Genomic DNA, 21906 nt, shown 5'->3' on the forward strand with positions numbered 1-21906 from the left:
GCCTGTAATGAACAGAGCACCCAAAGGACCCCGGGCACGTCGGGGGCACTCAGCACAGCACAGACTAACCTCAGGGGAACAGACCGTTGCCAAAAGGAACATCATCAAAATCAAAAACATGGCAACTTTCATAAATCTGACCTGCAGGGATTATCACAACGTTCACAAGAACCAACTTATATATTCATAAAAAACCAACATGTTTCTATCATATGATGATGAAATCTAAAGGCTCTCTGATCATCACATTGAGAAGTTCATCTGGTTTGTGATATTTCTTCATATGATAGTGAGGTAAAATGTGTTCAGTGGGATGTGTGTGTATCCAGCAGGACTGACAGCTTCATGTGGGATTCTCACAGAGATGATTCAAACCTGATCACAGTGATCAGTATGGATATACAGTATGTTTGCTGTCAGTGGAGGAAACTCTCAGACAGGACTAATAGTCATGTTTGGGATGTTCCTGGATTTGAGTTGAATGAGTGTAAATTCTCTCTGATTTTAACACACGTTCACACATCCACCTCTATTCAGACATGGAGTTTACATATTGTTTGGAATTGGTTTGTAATGAAGATGATCAGTGTTTCTAGTTCATAACCTGATCACAGATCAATAATCAGCCATTGGAAGACGCTCTGAAACTTTCTTCTGCAGTCAGAACTCAACCACCTTCAGACTGGACATCTTCTGACTGTAGAACTGGAGCTTTTTATACATCTCACTGCAGCACAATAAAGTCCTCTGTGAGTATTGTGTGTCCCACAGTGTACATGACATCTGAGCAGCAATACTTCCACCTGCTGGAGATTTATTGTTACTACAGCTGTAAAATAAATCCATCAGAACATGAACTCAGTCTGTAGAATCCAGAAGATTAATGACACACTTTGTCCTGCTGTTATGGAATCAAATCCTACTTTAGGTTTTCTATATATTAAACTCATGAGCACTGTTGGGGATCAAACAGAAAAGGACAGAGGTCTGAAAGAAGATTTTTTTTTTCTTTTAATTAAAAGAAACAATGTCACAACAAAGAACAATTTACATCGTTAGGAAATATAACTCCAAAAAACTGACAAATATAGGCCCTATTTAAGAAAGGTCAACTAAGCATAAGGAGACTGAAGCTTAAACATAAATGAACAGAACATACCTGACTCACAAATGGCACGCTGGGGTTTTTAACCAACGGACTAATACTTCTTTAAACTCACAGGACAAGAGTGTTTCATTTAACTAGACATAAGTCAGTGAAAAAAACTATCAATCAAACTAAACAGAAGTTGAAAACCTGCTCCCTGCTCTTCCTCCACCAATGCTCTGCTCCACTTCTTGTGGGTCGTCCTCTCCATATTTAGCTTCCTGCCAGGAACTCAGAACTGAAGGAAATATTTTAGACATCAAATGAAAAATAACATGAAACCAAGTTTCCCGGTTGGGGAGCTACAGAGGATGTTGGAGAGTCTCTGTAATCTGCAAAACATTAAAATATGACAGTGTTACAGTTGGCTTTGTTTAAAGACAGCATGTATCCTTACTCTGTACTTTTCCACTGAACCTAAGTTTCTGTTTTTCACCTGTCCACTGAGCTCCTGTTACACAGTGTGTGTCCTTGAAGGTCCAGAATTATGAGATAACATTTATAGAACTGGTCTACAGACCAGGAGGAGGATGAAACCGTTCTATCTATTCAGCTACAGTCGGTCTGTTACAGTAGATACACACCCACAACAACACTCACATTTAACACATTCTAACAACAAGTCATGGACAGTGGTTGGCCTGTCCATGACCCTGGTAACTGGCCAGTTATATTCAGTTAACGCCAAGCTGGTGGGTTCATCAAAACCATCCTCTGCTGTTCTAACACACTGGATGTCCCATCATGAGGCATGAGTTATTCAGCAGCACTGATTAACAGGAAAACATGGAGAATGTTGTCTGTCATATCTATAACATTGATGGTTGTAACCTACAGCTGATGAAAACCCAAAAGTAGTTTGTTTCTACAACATCTGACTTTAGCAACAAGGAACTGCTGGGATTTAAACACAGGCTGCTTTAACCAGCCAATATACGCAACCTTTATCTGCATTGAAATCATTCAGCCTTTTACCGGCTCAAATCCACAGCACTCTACTCTCCTCTACAGTGAGTGCACAGATTCAGCAAGAAATGCACGCATACTGGAATTTATAATAGAGCTAAATGAATGCATTTTGCGATGTGATGATAAAAAACATTTAATAACATTTAATAATAGTAGTAACAATAATAATAACAATAATAATAATTATTATTATTATTATATTTAACGATGTGTTCATTTATAATAGCAGATACATTCTCTTTTTTCGATGCTTTATTTATTTAAAGGTTTTTGTTTCTGTGGACTGCTGAGATCTGTCTGTCTAATAAATTTACCTTCCAGTACTAATAAAGAAACTATTCATGGCTTTACTCCTGATTTTCTTGTGGCTCATGACTGAAGGCTGTTTAGGCTTTAAAAACAGAAAAAAATGGCTTGTTTTAAATCATCAACTGTTTGGAAAGAACACCATGAAACACTCATGGCAGACTTGGTCTGTTCTGAACTTCTGAGTGTGTTGACAGGACGCTTGGGGCTGTTTATGTCCTGAGATGTGTGATTTTGTGTGTGCTGACTTGTCCATAGCAGGCTCCCGTAGGTCTGACCACTCCCTGTGTTGATGCTATGGAGGAACCATCCTTTTTACCTGCTTCTGCTGAACAGGGAACTGCAGGGACTTCAGGCGCTGCGTGTACTGCACTTCTGGAGTTGTGAGTCTTTGACATTGTGTTCTGGTTTGGCTGTCTAAGTCTGGTTTCAGGTTATAGCCCTGAATAACAGCTGTTCCAGACTGAGCAGGCATCAGCCCAGCATCTTTCATCTGGGATGGGTCGACAGCTCCGCCCCCTTTCAGGCAGGTGTTTGCTAGCTTGTCCTGTAGCTCCCTCAGCTGAGACACTTCACTCTTCATTTGCTCTCTTCCAACAACACTGTCTACTTTCTGCCAGAAGGTGGCGTTGAAGTGCAGGTAGAGACTCCAATCCAGAGCATCCCAGCGCTTGATTTTCTCTGCAGTGTTTGGTGAGATTTGATGAAGAGTTCTATTACTGCGACTGTTGAGTTTAAAGGAAACCACATCCTCCAGGGACCAGCAAAGGACGTGTTTGAGCAGGATCATGGACTCATCAAAGTATTCAGAAACAAGAATAAGATGGAAGTCCCGTTCTATGGCGGCAACAGCCCTTTTGGCTTTGTCCTCGTGGTCGTCAGCATCAGCTGTGACATTGTGGTCAAAGCCAAAGTCAAAGGCCAGATTGTTGTGAGCCAAGAAATTCCACGGTGCTGAATCTTTGAAGTTGTTGGTGTTGTCCAGGAAGTCCTCCAAACTGCGACTATTGAAGAAGGCCGGTATTCCCTTGAAGTAACTAAAGCTGGACTCTATCATGGTCACAGGATGTCTTATGATGGAGAAGTAGAAGGTGTCCTCAGGCATCACTTTAGCCACCTAGAACATAAAACATGAAAGGAGGAGAACTTTCTCAGAGATTTTTTCTCTGTCAATCAATCAGTTTTCATTGTGATACAGAAAAAACTCGTGAGCGTCACCAATCAACCAGCGTGTGTTTGGAGGAACAACCCCCAGGGTCCAAACTAAGAACATTCCCGCTGTGACACAACAGTGCTAACCACTTTACAACGATTCACACATAAACCACAGTGAGCAGCCCCAACCCCTAACCTGTTACTCTAACCCTATAACCCCTGAGCCCTAAATCTAACCCACAAAAACAAAAACAAAAAAACTCACCTCAGCTTTTCTGAACCTCATGTGGTTGCACATGATGTGGAACTCCTTCACTCTGCCGCTGCTGAAGCCTTCTACAAAATGCGATTCAAAGAGTTTGGGGTAAAACAAATGCATTGCTTGGCCGACCGGGAGGGCAAAGGTCAGGTTCCTGCTCTCTCCATAGCGATACAGGATGTTTAACACGGTGCTGCTGGCTGTTTTGTGCGTCTTGAGGAACACAATGTGAGACTGTGGGTGGCAGGTTGCTGTGTTGGGGACATCAGCCACAGAGTTCGGATCAGGTGGAACTCCTCGCCTCGCTGTGTCTGAGTGTCTGAAAAAGTTGAACGCTTTATCAAGTAACTGAAAAGAGTTTGCCCTCATGTTTTTACTGAAGAAACACACTTTGTCATGATTGTGTGCAATAAAAATAACATTTGATTTGATTTGAAACTCACTTTCACACACACACACACACACAAACAAACACATTACAGGTCAGTCTCACCTGTCGATGACGAAAGTCCGGAGGACGAAGCAGAGAAGGAGCAGAAGGAGCAATCTCCACAGCAAATGACGTCTCTTGCGAGTTCTCACATACCTGTGGTTTACACACACACACACACACACACACAAAACAGTTGAAAATCCAGCTCAGTGACATCATTACCAACATTCACTTCAGAGCAGGTCCAGGTCTGCCTGTAGGATGTGGAACAGGTCTAGCAGCCAGACTTAGAATCTGGTCTAACTTGTCAGGCTGCTCCTCACAAACACAGACACACACATTCACATACACACCACAGGGTCCAGATCTCTAAAGTCGACGGTGGTCTCAGGATAGTTTGGACCTTGTGGATTTCTCAGGTCCATGGCCCCTGTCTCAGGAGTAAAAGCCCCACTTCCTGTTTACCTGGAGGAGAAACCAGAGGAGTTCCTCTGGGGACCCTGACTCTGACTGGTGAAGGTGAATGTCTCATATAGTAAATGAGCTGTCAGAGTCATGTTAGCAGCTGCATCACAACCCAGGGTCCTTTCACAACATCTGCTTTTTAGCACCAGTAAGCAGGTGCTGAGGACACTCTGCCTTTTTGTCAAATCCTAACCTGGATGATTACCAGGTAAGGAACGTTGTCAGGAGCTGTTGATGTCTGCACCACAGGCGTCTAACATCATTTGTAAATGCCTTCAGGAACTTCAAAGTCCTTTGTGTCCACATGGACCAGTCACATCTCACACCAGGTAACAACCAGGAAAATATCACACACTGCCATCTGAAGAAGGCTCTCTGTGCAACACACACCATGGACATCATGTCTTCTCTCCTCTGCCCTCTCCCATAAAACAATAAACTGTTTCTATCCAAGAGCTGTAAGTGAAAGCACCGCAGGGGGTACGTGAGACTTTACAGTTGAATGTTTCTCTGAGGTCATAGAAAATCCAATTTTAAGGAGGTGGAAGCACTTTAAGTACTTTAAGTTGATAATTATTTGCTGTTTCTTAGTTACAGAGTTTAACCAGTCACTGATGCACAGTTTGGCATCTTTTTTATTCACCCAAAATTGCGCTGGTAAGGGGGTACATGGCTGAGAAAATATTCCACAGGGGGTACATCACTGAAAAAAGGTTGAGAACCAAAGCGTCAAACCTTACAACCACTGAATTTACAGCTTTTGCACACATGTCCAACTCGGCAAAATGTATAATCACCTTTTGTCTAACTTTTATGGTATTTGTATCATAAATCTTTTTCCTCTATTTGTTATTCTTTGTTAATATTCCGACCTCCTGGTTTACCTGTCTGCCCTTTTTCTACTTCCATTGTGTTTGATTTCGCTGCCAGAAAAGAGCTGCCAAACTGCTTTCATTTGTGTTCAAACGATGACAATGAATCTCTCTTGGCTCATGCACTCAGTCAGTCAGACGGTCAACAGCTGGAAGAGATGATGAGGACGTTTGTTATCATTTTGGCTTGGTGTCAGTGTGTGACATCTTTGTGCAATGTGTCCACGCTGTGTGTGGTGGAAACGATGCCTGCTGGTTCATCTGGTAGTATCATAAAAGAAAAGACAGCTACAGCCACAATGTGATAAACCTTCTTATTTAATCTTATTTCTTATTTATATATATTTTTTGGGGGGAGAAATTTGGCATTTATTAGTTAGTTTATGGTTTGCATGCTGCATGGAGCTTACATGTTCTCCCTGTACGTCTGCTGCCCTGTGATGGACTGGCAACCTGTCCAGGGTGTATCCCGGCCCACGCCCATAACATTGGCTGGCATTTGAAAAGAAGCTAATACAGGAGAAATGTGATCTTTTTCAGATGCTGTTAATATTTGTGAAGCAGCGTCCTGAATCAGCTGACGGCTTTTCAGAGATCTGTTCGTACATCCTGAGAGTAGTGAACTACAGCCGTCCTGCTCGGAAGTAACAAATGCCTGCACTAGTCTTACTGCATTCCCATGACAATGGATGTTTCTGATTTTTGAAATAGTTCACAGGTGAGAGAAGAACGCCTCGGGCTTGTTTTATGTGAGGGGGGAAAAAGACATGCTCTGGTCAAAAAGGACTGGAACAGTGGAAGGGGAGGCCAAGGTAACGCTATCTATAACGATAACACGATCAGATCAGACTTGTCTGAGGTAAAACAACTTCAGTTTCAGTAAACAATTCCAGGTCCTCCAAGCCCTTTATGCCTTTAAGACATGTCGGAAGTCTGACTGACTGATTAGCTTCGGTGATATGAACAGCTGGGGATCATCGTTGAAACCATGAAAATTGATGTGGTGCTTCCTGATAATATTCCCTAAAGGATGCATACAGAGCGTGAAAAGAAGTAGTACCTGTATATAACTTTGTTTTTGCGTATTGGAAGAATCCAATCCATCCATCTGATAAATATGATTTTGTTCCTTTAATCCAAATTTCCGACTCCAGACCGTGTAACATATTATGGTCAGTGTCGGAAAATGCAGTTCTCAGCTCTAACAGGATGAGTATGGAGGCCAATCTGTTGTCTGAATCCATTCAAATATGGGGAACCTTTAGCAGCACTATGCTGTACTCTAATTTCTGTCCCTTCGTCCACCTCCACTCTGTCGGACTGTTCTTTGTAACTTTCCAGCACTCTGTATAATCACCCGTATCATCTCCGCCCCAGAAAACACACCTGCCTTCTGAACCTGATCTTGTTCTTTGCCTGCTCTTTGCCTGTATTTGTCTCCACTGCTTCTGGTCATTTGCTTGGAAAAATCTGGACTTCTCTGGGTCAGGTGGTAAAGAGCCGGAATGAGATGTGTTTACCTGCTTGCTGCCACAAAGTGTCTCAGGCAAGTGGAAGCCCAATTTCTGCATTTCCCCATCATCTGTGGCACGGCTGCTTGTCAGAGAGTATAAATGTATCCTGTGTATTTTATTTTGGTCCCTGATTCAGTGCTGTGCTGCAAATGCGTCCTGAGCTGGACACATTAAAGTGAGCAGCTCTACTCCACCTCATGAGCTCAGTCGCTCCACTCATCACCCCCCTAACCAGTATATCCAGTCCCCACTTGCACCTCATGAACTCAGTCAGTGCCCCCGAGCGAAAACAAAGATCCTGCCTGGCTACAGTACGAGCTGCTGGATGATAGTCAGTGTTTTCACCAGCTTTGCATACCAATCCATGCCCACACATCCTTTTACAAGAAGCACAACATCAATGAAATTATAGAACCAACAGATATTTACAAGGATTTAGTGCTTGAATTGCAGGCGAGGGGATGCGAGGTGTGCGGACTACTGGGTGCAATGTTTGTTATGTAACCCTAACCCTAACCACCGAAGGCAGGAAGGACCTGTCGTAGCGTTCCTTCACACACTTTGGGTGGAGCGGCCTCTGACTGAAGGAGTTCCCCTGTGCTGTCAGAGTGCCCCGCAGGGGGTGACCGTTGTTAGACGACATGGATGAGAGGACTTTAACGTACCGCAATTCTAAGAACTGTAGAAAACATCACACCTGTTACATCGATTCGGAAGCTTTTTTCAGCTCTCGTGGCCTCCACCAGAGGATGGAAAGAAAGAAAGACATATCTGAGGCCTTCTCCTCTGTTGAGGGATGATTAGTTTACTTTGATTCATTGACAGTGTGGATAATGTTCGGTCATAAGTCCAGCCACATGTGAGTTCCCATAACCAGTTTCATTAAAAAGGACCGTGATTTTCACTCTTCCCTTGTGATGGTGGTATAGATGTCAAGCATAGCTGCCTTCCAAGCAGTTGACCCGGGTTCAATTCCAGGCCCTCGTAGTTTTACTTTTGTTATCCTTCCTGAAATTTGAGGTATTATCCAAAAAAAAACTGACTCTAACACCTTTGCGTTATTCACCTTCAATAGCTCAGTTGGTAGAGCGGAGGACTGTAGAGGCTGACAGTTGACATCCTGAGGTCGCTGGTACAAATCCGGCTCAAAGGACATAATTTTCTTCATCGGCCTAATCCTACAGGCGGGGGGGTGGACAGACTGGTCGTCTGGTGTGGTCAGAACCACCTGGAGCCAAATCTGAAGACTGTGCAGATGACAATGGATTTCAGGAGGACAGCAAGTTGTTCCTGCTCTTATTTCTTGGGAAAAGGTCATCCTGCATTCAAACCCCAGCAGTGCTTCACTCTCAGAATAAAGATCAGAATGATCTTTATTCAAGCATTCTTTATTGACAAGAAAGATCCAACATTCACTCTCAGTGGAAAGTGACATTCTGCATGTTTTTCTGATAATCAATGCTGATGAAGTTAAACTCATGATGAGACATCCAGTGTGTTAGAGTAGCAGAGGATGGTTTCGATCCATCGACCTCTGGGTTATGGGCCCAGCACGCTTCCGCTTCGCCACTCTGCTCGTAGCTAAGTATTAAATCTTCTTTAATACCTTTGTCCTTTTCTGTTTGATCCCCAACAGTGCTTATCAGTTCAATATATAGAAAACCTAAAGTAGGATTTGATTCCATAACAGCAGGACAAAGTGTGTTATTCATCTTCTGGATTCTACAGACTGAGTTCACAGAATTTTTTTTTGCTACACTCTGGTGCAAAGTTTCTGAAGTTCATTCCAGGAGTAATCCACAGACTGCCAGATGCTCCAGCTGAGACTTGAACTCACAACCTCAGCATCTCTCTGCAGGTTCCTGTCCACCATCCTTTCATCCTTTCATCCTTTCCCTAACCCTTAAACCTCAGCTAGTTTCATGTTGGTTCAAACTGATGTTAGAATATTTGACTCTAGCAGTCATTGTTGGTCGATGTATGCTGGATAAGAGAAAGTAGATTAAACACAGCACGTCTCTCAGTGGGCTCCAAAAGACCACTGAGCCATCCTGACATGTGTTTCCAGCTGCCAGTCTCTGATGAGGAACTGCAAAAAATCCTCCAAAAAATTGACAAAAAACACAGACTGTTATGTGTATTTCCTTCTTCAAATCTTTAGTTTGGTCATTTAATATGTTTTGCTGCGTTTCAACTCCTACAGTTGTTTGTGCATGAGAGACTCTGTGGCACAATGGTAGTGCGTCTGACTCCAGATCAGAAGGTTGCGTGTTCAACTCACGTAAGGGTCAGATCATCTGTTTGCACTTTTGGTAAACGCTCACATACTCTGTGGTGCAGCAGGACGTGTTTTTCTGATGAGCCATTTAATTTCTTCACATCACATTTCACATCACTATTTCCCATTATTTTAGATGGACACACATCACCATTTGATTTTATTTCAGTTTATTTTGAACAATATAAAAAAATTAAAAAAAAACCCAAAAGTCAGCAAGTTTTATCAATGATATGGAGGGTGGAGGGTTAAGAAAGTAGTTAGAAAGTCACAAATGTTACCTTAAAGGGCGTATTGCAGGTTAAGGACCACATTGAATCAATGTTTAAAAAAATAATATTGGAAATGTTTTGCTGGAAAGTGAAGGAGGTAAAATGTCCACAGCAGAAGGGGGGCAGATAATTGGACACTTCATATGAAGGGCTCGTCCGGGATTTGAACCCGGGACCTCTCGCACCCAAAGCGAGAATCATACCCCTAGACCAACAAGCCCTTGATAAAGTTTTTTAATTATTGAAAAAATTTTACTTTTCATTCTGATCTTTATTCAAGCGTTCTTTATTGACAAGAAAGATCCAACATTAAGAACAGAACAGCTACACACAAACAAAATAATGATGAACAGCCCTTCAAGAAGGGGGACCAGAGGGTGTGTGCCAACTACAGGGTCATCATGAACCTCTGTTTTGGGTGGTGGTTGGATGTTATTGGTTTTTCTTAATCAATATCAAACTAAATAATGGCAATAAAGGTGAAATAAATAAATGTTGCAGACCCCTGATCGAGGGGTATGATTCTGACTTTGGGTGCAAGAGGTTCTGTGTGTAAATCCCAGAGGAGCCCCTCATATGATGTGTCCGCTGTCTGCAGTTCCACTATTCAAGTGTCAGTAAGTTAGACAACATGAATTCAGGAAGGCTTCTCTGACTTCAACAGGTTCTGTTCAATGTGCTCTAACTGCTTATAAATGTCTCACTGGATCAAAAGCTTTGAGCTACGATAGGCTATGTAATTATTTAAGCCAGTGGACTTGGCTCATCATATTTTGCTGACTAACTGGTATTGGAGTTTTAAGCTCCTTATTTTGGCCTTCTCTTGTTGCCGTATCTTCAAAGAGCTAAAGTCTTGTGGATAAAAACTGAAAATGTTTTTGAAAGCAGAAGCAGTTTTTTCAGGTGCCCTTTGAATTAACCTTGAACAGTTTTCAAACACATTTATAGATCATTCATGATGGACCTCAAGTCAGACACTTTGGATAATTCTGCTGACAGACCGACGAGGATGGGATTCCAACCCACGCGTGCAGAGCACAATGGATTAGCAGTCCATCGCCATTTGTTTTGATGAACATCTACCACTGATCTCTTTGGACCTTTACCTAACCACAGAGGCTCTGAGCTACTGCAGCAGGTGAAAAGAGAAACTGTTTCATGAAGCCTCCTCTCTGCTCACAGTTGGTTTGTGAGCCTCCTTTTTGAGTGGTGGTTGAATATTATTTTAGTTTTTACTTTAGACTGCACATCCGGTGCCAGTAGATGCATCGGTCAACCTGTCAACCTGTCTATCAGACCCAGTACCAACTAGCCTCTTTAAAGAGAGTTTTTAATTTAATTGAGCCGTTCATTCTAAATAATACCCCGAGACTAACAAGCCCTCAAGGAACACACACTGAGGAAGGGGGTGCAGCTCAGGGGTAGAGCATATGACTGCAGCTCCAAAGGTCCCCCAATCACATTTGTTTCTCTCTGGTGTAAAACATTTTAAAACTGAAACAGTGAAAGGATTTCCCCAACAAGCCTTTTGATAGCAGCTGTAGAAGGTGCTGTGTTCAGGTGACAGTCTCCTCTGGAATTGAGGGTTCAAATACCACTCCTGACAGTCTGTGCTGTTACCCAGCTTCTTTGTCTGAGGGCCCTCTGGGAAAGATCTTTGTTGTGCTTTAAGTCACATCTGTCCTCATTCAGCTGATTCCTCAATTAACTGTTAGTACAAACTGTTTGTAAATGTTAGCACCTTGAAACTTCCGACATAGCTTTTTATCTCTCATTTCAGCATTAAGAAGCAATGCCTGCTATAAAAAGGCATTCACGTGGAAGACCTAGAACCCGTGATGTGTTTCACTAAGAGCTCAGTCATCACACTCAACTGATGTTGTAAACAGGTTACATTCAGAGGAATAGAGGTAATTAGTAGCGATGGGATTCATCTCATCCTTTTAGAGTCCTAACAACAGCACTCAGCTGTGTCATATTTTAAGGCTGTGCAGATTACAGAGATTCTGCTTGGGAACATGTGAAACTTGGTCCATGAAAACGACTAACCGTTGTTGGCAGGATTTGAACCTGTCACTGTAACTTTTGTTCATAGGGAGATGAAAAGTGCCTGACTTAGTGGATTGGTTTCCATTTACAAGAAACAAACTGGCAGTGGTGGGATTCGAACCCACGCCTCCGAAGAGACTGGTACTGATACATGATACATGACGAGGTGGCCGAGTGGTGAAGGCGATGGACCGCTAATCCATTGTGCTCTGCACGCGTGGGTTTGAACCCCTTCCTCGTCGGTGTTCAGCTGGCTTTAGTCTGTCTGAGTTGTACCCTGCTGTTGAGCAGATTGAAATGTGGTGATTGCCTTTTTTTAACAGGAGACAAACTTTGTTAAGAGTCACGATGGTCACTCCACTACAGAAACTGCATGCACTCATTCATTTGAAGCGAACGTGAGAGTGTGACGTATCCATCTGTGTCGCGTGGGGCATCAATGAAAGGCAGGAAATGCCTTTGATCTCCAGTGACGTCACACAGTCTCGTTGTGGAGTTATTAGTTGTTGATTCTGCAAAAATGGTCCAGTGCAGTGAAATGGTCCATAGAAGGATAGAAACATGTTAACCAGACAGTGTTCAAGGATTTGAGCTTTAAACCACTAAATTCTCATTATTAACTAAAGCTGTGTCTGTTATATCTATAACAAAAAAAGACCAATTCACTTGTAGAGCTGCTGGTAAAACAGGGACAGTCTGAGATTGCTTGGACATCCTGACTGCACAAAAGAGAGAAATTTCAGGATGCCTGATCCAACAAACATTTGGCTCCTGGCCCAGTTTGGTTCTTTCTTCTGTCTGCAGAACTCAAAGGTATCTGGCAGGACCATGATTGTCTTTGGAGCTTCATTAACAGAGTGCACTGTACTGTGGAGGTCATGAGAAAAAAGTGGGAGGAGTCTTTGATCTCTTTGATGTCATTAGAACCTTTGTGACAGACATTTGTGTTTTCTTCCTCTACGATACAGACACAAACTGGCAGTACTGATGCTGAGCTGCTTAAAGTGTCTGTCTTGTAAACAGGACATTCTGCATTCAAACCCCAGCAGTGCTTCACTCTCAGTCAGAGTTGACCTCACCCGAAGTACCCCATAACTCTTGCCAAATGACTTTTTATGACCTGCTTGTTTTGACCTACATTTCCAATATTCTGCCTCCTCTTTCAACCACACCATGAAATATTGTGAGGTTGAATGCTGCACGCTGACTGCTTGTGTGTCCAAATGGCTTCAAACACATCTTTTTGCCATGAACTCCTCCAAACCTTTGGACACAGCTTTGAGCTTTCTCACAGGTGACACAGGTGTGCTGTATTCAGGCTCCAGTCTCTTGGCGTGGGTTCAAATCCCACCACTGCCAGGTCATCTCTCTCTCTGCCATTATTTAATATATTATATTTATAATATAATAATATACATTATATTATAATATATATATATGATATTTATGATATATGTATAGAAATACCAGAACGAAAGACAAAGAATTCATCAGTGTCTCTGATTGGAGTAAATCAATAGATTCTGTAACTGAAGTCATCTAACGTCTAAGAAGACATCAATTCCATGACTTGTTGTGTTTGGTAGGAAACACAGCACCAAGAAATAACACTATTAAATTCAAAACTCAAGTAAACGTTGAGGTTGCGTAGTTAATTGCGACTTTCACTTTGTGGTGGCAGTTATGGCTCCCACCAAACCTGCTGTTGCCTTTGTCAGTCAGCACTGCCTCAACAAGGAGCACTTAGTGAATTCAACAGCCAAGTCAGTGCTCAGGTAAGTTAAAGTCTTGTGGAGAATGTGGGCATCGAGCCCACTACCTCTCACATGCTAAGCGAGCGCGCTACCACTTGAGCTAATTCCCCTGTACTGGTATGCTAGACCCTTTAAAAAGGCTCCTTTAACAACCTCTGAGTTCACCATCAACAGGTTTCAAAGATATTTAGAAATCATTCACGATGGCCTTAAAGGCAGATATTTAGGATAATTCTAGCTGGAATAGCAGGCTGCAACAGGAAAAGTTCTGCATTTCTCTGTGGCGCAATCAGTCAGCGTGTTCGGCTGTAGCTCAGTGGTAGACGTTCACCAAAACAAAAGGCCACTCAAGGCAGAACCACTGCTCAGTCTCAAGACCAGGCCGTGCTCAGACCACATCTTCAGCAAACATGACGAGGTGACAAACATGTGGGACATGTGTGTGTTACACCAATAGACTGTAAATGCACACTAGTGGTCAATTAGAATAATGAACGTGGGTAGAAGATAATATAATACATAATTAAAAAACAAAACTCTGTCTTCTGCTCTATAAGACATTACTGGGACAAGATTCCATCGCCTTTGAAATGATTCAGTTGCCTTTGAAGTGACTGTGATGTCATTGGCTCCCCATAATTCCATGTAAATACCAGCTGGCAGACAGAGTCACATCACAGTACATGCACAGGAGGACTACAGCGAAACACACTGACAAACACAAACATCATGCCAAAGAGGATGAAGATCCCACAAGTTCACAACAAGTGAACTAAACATAGACATCCTGTCTAGACAAAGTTGTTTTGGTCGACTTTTGACTGGCCCACACTTTTAAAAGACAAAAATAAAAAAATAAAATAAAAAAAAAACAGTTCAGTTGTGTCATGGTTCATTGGTAACAACTAACATTTTGTAGATCAGTATCATACCATGGTTGGCTGTGCAACGTTTGGATGCTCCAATCAGTCCGAGAAGGGTTTCCACATGTATGGATTCCCCAAGAACCATGAGGGCTGGAAAAGGTGGTGTGTGTGTGTGTGTGTGTGTGTGTGTGTGTGTGTATACAGATACAAATGCAAATAAGTATATGCACCACAAAGGGCCTCTGATGTAATATAGACATTGTCAATTAAAACGAGGTTGTGATTTAATCATTTTACTCCTGGAGATACTTTCACAGCTAGCAAAGACAAACTAGCAGACAATTGGTCACCTGCCAAAATAAAAATATATATAATCACACTGTGCACGTGCAAATAAAGATCAGTATATGCATCACGGTACCACTTTGGGTTCGTTTAGAGAACATGGGGTGTGATGGCAGGGGAATTAGCTCAAATGGTAGAGCGCTCGCTGAGCATGTGAGAGGGAGTAGGATCAATGCCCACATTCTCCACAAGACTTTAGCTCTTTGTTGGAGGCTTTTGGTAAACAGAAGCAGGACTCTTGTTGTGTATGGAGCTTTGACTGTTTCCTGAACACATCATAAACTTAAGCAGCTGCTCTCCTGCTCACATGTTCTTCACACCATCACAATATATCGATGGTGGGTTGGTGGACCGGTGGACACTTTCATGTCAGTAAATCCAGCGTGTTTTAAAGAAGTTCAGAGTGTTTCAGAGTTTCTGACATGGATACAGACAGACAGATCCAGTGTCCCAGAGAGAGAAGAGTCCCGCTGAGCTGTCGTGTTCTTCTGTGGAACAGACAGCAGAGACTGAGACATTGCATGCTAAATAGAAATTAAATCGCATACTCAACTACTTGTTTGGCTGTTATTGCATCATTCCATATTTGCATGTCAGTTTCACATTTGGAGTGGTAGGGTGACAACTGAAAGCTCTGGATAAGTATTACTTAGATACGTTTTCAAGTTTTAGTGGGAAAGCAAACATCTCTCAAGGAGTTAACCTTGAGTCTGGCGCCTTAGACCACCGACCATCCTGACATGTTTGTCCAGCTGCCAGTCTCTGATGAGGAAACAGAAACCAATGTAGAGGAAAGGGGCAGTGTAACTGTGCTCACATTAGCATGTAGTGTGAGGATGAAGTAAACTGTAAATCTCACTTTGAGCAACTTAGAACATTGTTTATTATTTGAATATGACTGCACTGCAATCAGCTTCTCAGCTGCTCTGAATTGTGACAGTGGGGCAGCCTTTGTGTTTACATCTGAATCACATGTGATTTTGGAAATTCTTCAAAGCAGCTTCAAAGGAAGCATTTCATTCTGTGAGTATTGTTACATCATCAGGCGATGTATCAAAGGCAGCAGCTCTTCAGACACACAAATGACACACAACTGTGAGGAGCACAAGTGTTGACCTCTCGCACCCTACACATTCAAACCCCAGCAGTGCTGTGGTTCAGACTTTACAGTATGTTTTCAGTCAGACCTGCTGATCTGCAGTGATGGGCTGTGTGTGTTTATGGGGGGTGTAGCTCAGTGGTAGAGCATTTGACTGCAGATCAAGAGGTCCCCAGTTCAAATCTAGGTGCCCCCTACCAAACACTGCATGTTTTCATGTGGGGGTGGGGTTGAAATTACAAAGGGGAAAAGCAGAGGGAGGCTTGTCACAGTAAATTACTGTGATGAGTGATTATTCTCTCAAATAAGAATCTGTTTAAACCAAATCAATTAAACATTTGGATGCAACTTTCTCACGGGCTGTCATTAGTCTTACTAAAGTTTTCCATGCAGTTAATCACCAAAACTAGTTTGTTTCTACAACATCTGACCTGAGCAACAAGGCGCTTTGACCAACTAAGCCACAGCACCACTCTGATGTACAGGGATGTATTTTGGATCTGAAAATACCCCCAACATACATGGCTGACCATCATGACTCTTACCAAAGTTTCTTTAGCATATAATAAACTGTCACATTAATGTCCTGAATGAATGAGTCTTTGATCTCTTTGAATGACATCAAAGAGATCAAAGACTCCATTAAATGTATATAAAGAATACATTTTGATGACAATTGGAAATGTCTGTTTATTGTTTATCACTCGTTAGGATCCCTGTTAGCTGTCACTGAGGCAGCAGCTACTCTTCTGCAACAAGGACTATGATGAGGCAGTGGCCATTGATAATGCTGCCTGTCCTGCTGAATTTACGTCGCCTGCACTTATGTCAACAGTCAGAGCTCCAGACACAATAACAGTACTGAAGAAAAATACTTTAAACATGAGCTCTGTGTCACATTCATGCAGCTTGTGTAGAAACAGTTCATTCCATCAGAATGAACCTTCACCTGTCACAGTGTGTTAGAAGCCCTGTGGGCAGCCACACAGGGGATGTAGCTCAGTGGGAGAGTGCATGCTTTGCATGTATGAGGCCCCGGGTTCAATCCCCGGCATTTCCAGCATTTATAATATAATGCTGTATGAAATGTTCAACTGCTCCTGCTTAGTCACTCAAACAAATTACTGAGAATGCACATACATATGTATGAGATCAAAGACTGCCCTTTTCTTGTCATGACCTCCACCATGGAGCGCACAATGTTAATGAAGCTCCAAAGACAATCATGCTCTTGTCTTGTTCACACTTGAAATACATATAACACTCTGTATTTTTTGTCAATTTTTTTCAAAGTTTTTTTGCAGTTCTAGCAGCCAGCTCAGTCGGTAGAGCATGAGACTCTTAATCTCTGGATCGTGGGTTTGAGCCCCACGTTGGGTGATTAGCAGTTTCTTCAGACCCAAAGTTACCCAGCAGAACACTGCCTCTGCCAACTTGCCTTCTTCCACCCTGACTGGTCTGCAGCTCAGCTAACTGCAGTGGACTGTGTTCAGTCAGTTTGAACCAACATGAAACTTTTCAATAGATCAAAGGAGGCAGAGTGGGTACTAAAACTATTGACAGCTAGTGCAGCTTCAGTATGGCATCCATCGACCTCAGTCAACTCAGAGTTCAGGGAGAGACTCAAAGTTCGTTGAAACTCCTACCTGGAATACCCCCCAGCTGCATGATGACATATTTATGTTCTGGGGTCAATCACCTGTATTTTTCAGTAAAAACATTTTCCCTGACTCGAATCGAACCCAGGCCGCGGCGCTGAGAGCACCGAATCCTAGCCACTAGACCATCAGGGAGTGTGAGAACACTAAAGGTTGTAATGTATGATCAATGCTCTGTGTGAGATTTTTGATGACTGAAAAGTTCTCCCCCTCAGAATATGCAGAGCAGAACGTGCAGAGCACAATGGATTAGCAGTCCATCGCCTTCACCACTCGGCCACCTCGTCATGAACCCAAAGGTACATGTGATGACAAAAAAACAGCCATTGGGAAGAAGCATCACTTCCATGACTTGTGTTTGGTAGTAAACACAGCACCAAGAAATAACACTATTAAATTCAAAACTCAAACTCAAAAGTAAACGTTGAGGTTGCGTAATTAATTGCGACTTTCACTTTGTGGTGGCAGTTATGGCTCCCACCAAACCTGCTGTTGCCTTTGTCAGTCAGCACTGCCTCAACAAGTAGCACTTAGTGAATTCAACAGCCAAGTCAGCGCTCAGGTAAGCTAAAGTGTTGTGGAGAATGTGGGCATCGATCCCACTACCTCTCACTAATGCTAAGCTAGCGCTCTACCATTTGAGCTAATTCCCCTGTACTGGCATGCCAGACCCTTTAAAAAGGCTCCTTTAACAACCTCTGAGTTCACCATCAACAGGTTTCAAAGATATTTAGAAATCATTCACAATGTCCTTAAAGGCAGATATTTAGGATAATTCTAGCTGGAATAGCAGGCTGCAACAGGAAAAGTTCTGCATTTCTCTGTGGCACAATCAGTCAGCGTGTTCGGCTGTAGCTCAGTGGTAGACGTTCACCAAAACAAAAGGCCACTCAAGGCAGAACCACTGCTCAGTCTCAAGACCAGGCCGTGCTCAGACCACATCTTCAACAAACATGACGAGGTGACAAACATGTGGGACATGTGTGTGTTACACCAATAGACTGTAAATGCACACTAGTGGTCAATTAGAATAATGAACGTGGGTAGAAGATAATATAATACATAATTAAAAAACAAAACTCTGTCTTCTGCTCTATAAGACATTACTGGGACAAGATTCCATCGCCTTTGAAATGATTCAGTTGCCTTTGAAGTGACGAATGTCATTGGCTCCCCATAATTCCATGTAAATACCAACTGGCAGACAGAGTCACATCACAGTACATGCACAGGAGAACTACAGTGAAACACACTGACAAACACAAACATCATGCCAAAGAGGATGAAGATCCCACAAGTTCACAACAAGTGAACTAAACATAGACATCCTGTCTAGACAAAGTTGTTTTGGTCGACTTTTGACTGGCCCACACTTTTAAAAGACCAAAATAAAAAAATAAAATAAAAAAAAACAGTTCAGTTGTGTCATGGTTCATTGGTAACAACTAACATTTTGTAGATCAGTATCATACCATGGTTGGCTGTGCAACGTTTGGATGCTCCAATCAGTCCGAGAAGGGTTTCCACATGTATGGATTCCCCAAGAACCATGAGGGCTGGAAAAGGTGGTGTGTGTGTGTGTGTGTGTGTGTATACAGATACAAATGCAAATAAGTATATGCACCACAAAGGGCCTCTGATGTAATATAGACATTGTCAATTAAAACGAGGTTGTGATTTAATCATTTTACTCCTGGAGATACTTTCACAGCTAGCAAAGACAAACTAGCAGACAATTGGTCACCTGCCAAAATAAAAATATATATAATCACACTGTGCACGTGCAAATAAAGATCAGTATATGCATCACGGTACCACTTTGGGTTCGTTTAGAGAACATGGGGGGTGATGGCAGGGGAATTAGCTCAAATGGTAGAGCGCTCGCTTAGCATGTGAGAGGTAGTGGGATCGATGCCCACGTTCTCCACAAGACTTTAGCTCTTTGTTGGAGGGTGGACTTTGGAGGCTTTTGGTAAACAGAAGCAGGACTATTGTTGTGTATGGAGCTTTGACTGTTTCCTGAACACATCATAAACTGAAGCAGCTGCTCTCCTGCTCACATGTTCTTCACACCATCACAAGATATCGATGGTGGGTTGGTGGACCGGTGGACACTTTCATGTCAGTAAATCCACTGTGTTTTAAAGAAGTTCAGAGTTTCTGACATGGATACAGACAGACAGATCCAGTGTCCCAGAGAGAGAAGAGGCCCGCTGAGCTTTCATGTTCTTCTGTGGAACAGACAGCAGAGACTGAGACATTGCATGCTAAATAGAAATAAAATCGCATACTCAACTACTTGTTTGGCTGTTATTGCATCATTCCATATTTGCATGTCAGTTTCACATTTGGAGTGGTGGGGTGACAACTGAAAGCTCTGGATAAGTATTACTTAGATACGTTTTCAAGTTTTAGTGGGAAAGCAAACATCTCTCAAGGAGTTAACCTTGAGTCTAGCGCCTTAGACCACCTGACATGTTCGTCCAGCTGCCAGTCTCTGATGAGGAAACAGAAACCAATGTAGAGGAAAGGGGCAGTGCAACTGTGCTCACATTAGCATGTAGTGTGAGGATGAAGTAAACTGTAAATCTCACTTTGAGAAACGTAGAACATTGTTTATTATTTGAATATGACTGCACAGAATTTTTGAATGATCAATAATCTTCACAGCTGCTCTGAATGGTGACAGTGGGGCAGCCTTTGTGTTTACATCTGAATCACATGTGATTTTGGAAATTCTTCAAAGCAGCTTCAAAGGAGGAGTTTCATTCTGTGAGTATTGTGACATCATCAGGCGATGTATCAAAGGCAGCAGCTCTTCAGACACACGTGAAATTTCAAAGGAAAAAGAAAAGACAGAGAGAGGCTTGTCACTGTAAATTACTGTGATGAGTGCTGATTCTCTGCTGTAAGGTGTGTTTGGGGACAAAGTTGTTTTGGTCTACTTTTGACCACCCAAGCATATTTGAGAATCTCTGTAATCTGCACAGCCTTAAAATATGTTTAAAACCCGATGTCGAGCTGCACAGCTGTTGTTCGGACTCATCTAAAAGGATCAGAGCACTCACTGATGATCAGTTAGCATTATGAGGGCAGGCATTGGGGCACACCTTTAGTTCCACTTCCAGATCATGGAAGCGTAACGTAACGTGATTTGAACACGCAACCTTCTGATCTGGAGTCAGACGCGCTACCATTGCGCCACAGAGTCTTCCTGTGTGCTGGGTACTGATCTAAAGATAAACAAGGCTAATCAGTTAATCCGTACCCTGCAGGGCGGGGAAGTTGTCAGCGTCTCCACACCACTTTGGTAGTGTAAACTGATGTGAAAGTGCACATCGCTCTGCAGCTCTCAACAAGATAAAGGTTTCTGTATCGTTGTTCAGTCAGATCAACAGCAGGCCGCCATCCACAGTTCATCACTTTTATTTTCATTCCTTCTTCAAATCTTTATTTTTATCATTTAACATGTTTTGCTGTGTTTGAACTCCTTAACGCTTTGAGCTACAGAAAGAACAGGAGCTGTCGCACCACACAAGCATTTCAAAATAAAAGCCGATTTAGATTATTTTATTTGTATCTTTAGCTCTGATGTAGGCAAAACACAACACTGTCGTCAAGAAGGATCTTTTCCACTTCTTCCACTTCTTTTCCACAAACTCTCAAACAATATTTCATGGTTCTGGTGAAACCAAAGTCGAGGAAAAGGACAGCACAACTGTGTGAACATCAGCATGTCGTGTTCATGTAACAGACCCTTGCTTCAGGCTTGTAGACAGATTAAATTTGTTCTCCAAAGAACAGAAAAATAATGAGACAGGCAACAGGCAATGTGTTGCACTGATGGTGAGAGTTGAACTGAACAGTCAGCTGCTCCTGACTCAGTGATGCTGTTGGATGCTTATAGGGCCGCCGTTCTTAAAGTGTGGGCTCCACCCCACTGGTGGGGAACAGAGACATGACAGGTGGGGCTTTGTTAATGCCTTTCTTTATGGACAACAAAGATCAGAAATTCAAAACAAAACACCCCCACACACACAAAAAGTCATCAGTAACACTTAAGACAGAACAGGTCCTTTTCTTTCAGCTCACTTTTAAGTTTTATTTTATTTTACATTTTCTTGCTAAAGAAAAATAACACAGAAACACACATTCACCATATAAGAAGTGGAGACGGTTTGGCTCCATCAATGACATCCCTTGACACTGGAACATTGCTAAAGAGCCCTGTGGTTCCATGGTGTAATGGTTAGCACTCTGGACTTTTGAATGTCTCGGTGGAACCTCTGTCTTCTGATTTAGTGGGATAATGACTGTAAGTAACAGTCACTCCATTCCCCCCAAAACAGTGATCCACCCCTGAGCAGAGAGGAGGCTTCATGAAACAGTTTCTCTTTTCACCTGCTGCAGCAGCTCAGAGCCTCTGTGGTTCAGGAAAGGTCCAAAGAGGATGTAGCTCAGTGGT

At 42.5% G+C, this 21906-nt stretch overlaps 1 protein-coding gene and 4 non-coding genes across 5 annotated transcripts; 3 read left to right on the plus strand and 2 right to left on the minus strand.

The window, feature by feature from the left end:
* Positions 1-2717: 2717 nt before the first annotated feature.
* LOC115057366 (galactose-3-O-sulfotransferase 2-like) lies at positions 2718-4826 on the minus strand. The gene is made up of 3 exons (XM_029524449.1): positions 4735-4826; positions 3843-4155; positions 2718-3539 (listed from the first exon to the last, which is right to left on the minus strand). Exons 1-3 carry the CDS (start codon positions 4824-4826, stop codon positions 2718-2720), a joined length of 1227 nt encoding a protein of 408 aa, XP_029380309.1.
* Positions 4827-9339: 4513 nt separating this feature from the next.
* trnaw-cca (transfer RNA tryptophan (anticodon CCA)) lies at positions 9340-9411 on the plus strand. Its single transcript has one exon. It is a non-coding gene; the product is annotated as a tRNA-Trp (tRNA).
* A 407-nt stretch (positions 9412-9818) lies between these two features.
* On the minus strand, positions 9819-9890 carry trnap-ugg (transfer RNA proline (anticodon UGG)). The gene has a single exon. It is a non-coding gene; the product is annotated as a tRNA-Pro (tRNA).
* Positions 9891-15907: 6017 nt separating this feature from the next.
* Positions 15908-15979, plus strand: trnac-gca (transfer RNA cysteine (anticodon GCA)). Its single transcript has one exon. It is a non-coding gene; the product is annotated as a tRNA-Cys (tRNA).
* A 792-nt stretch (positions 15980-16771) lies between these two features.
* Positions 16772-16843, plus strand: trnaa-ugc (transfer RNA alanine (anticodon UGC)). Its single transcript has one exon. It is a non-coding gene; the product is annotated as a tRNA-Ala (tRNA).
* Positions 16844-21906: the final 5063 nt, after the last annotated feature.

Source organism: Echeneis naucrates, chromosome 2, assembly GCF_900963305.1.
Source record: "Echeneis naucrates chromosome 2, fEcheNa1.1, whole genome shotgun sequence".
Lineage (NCBI taxonomy): Eukaryota > Metazoa > Chordata > Actinopteri > Carangiformes > Echeneidae > Echeneis > Echeneis naucrates.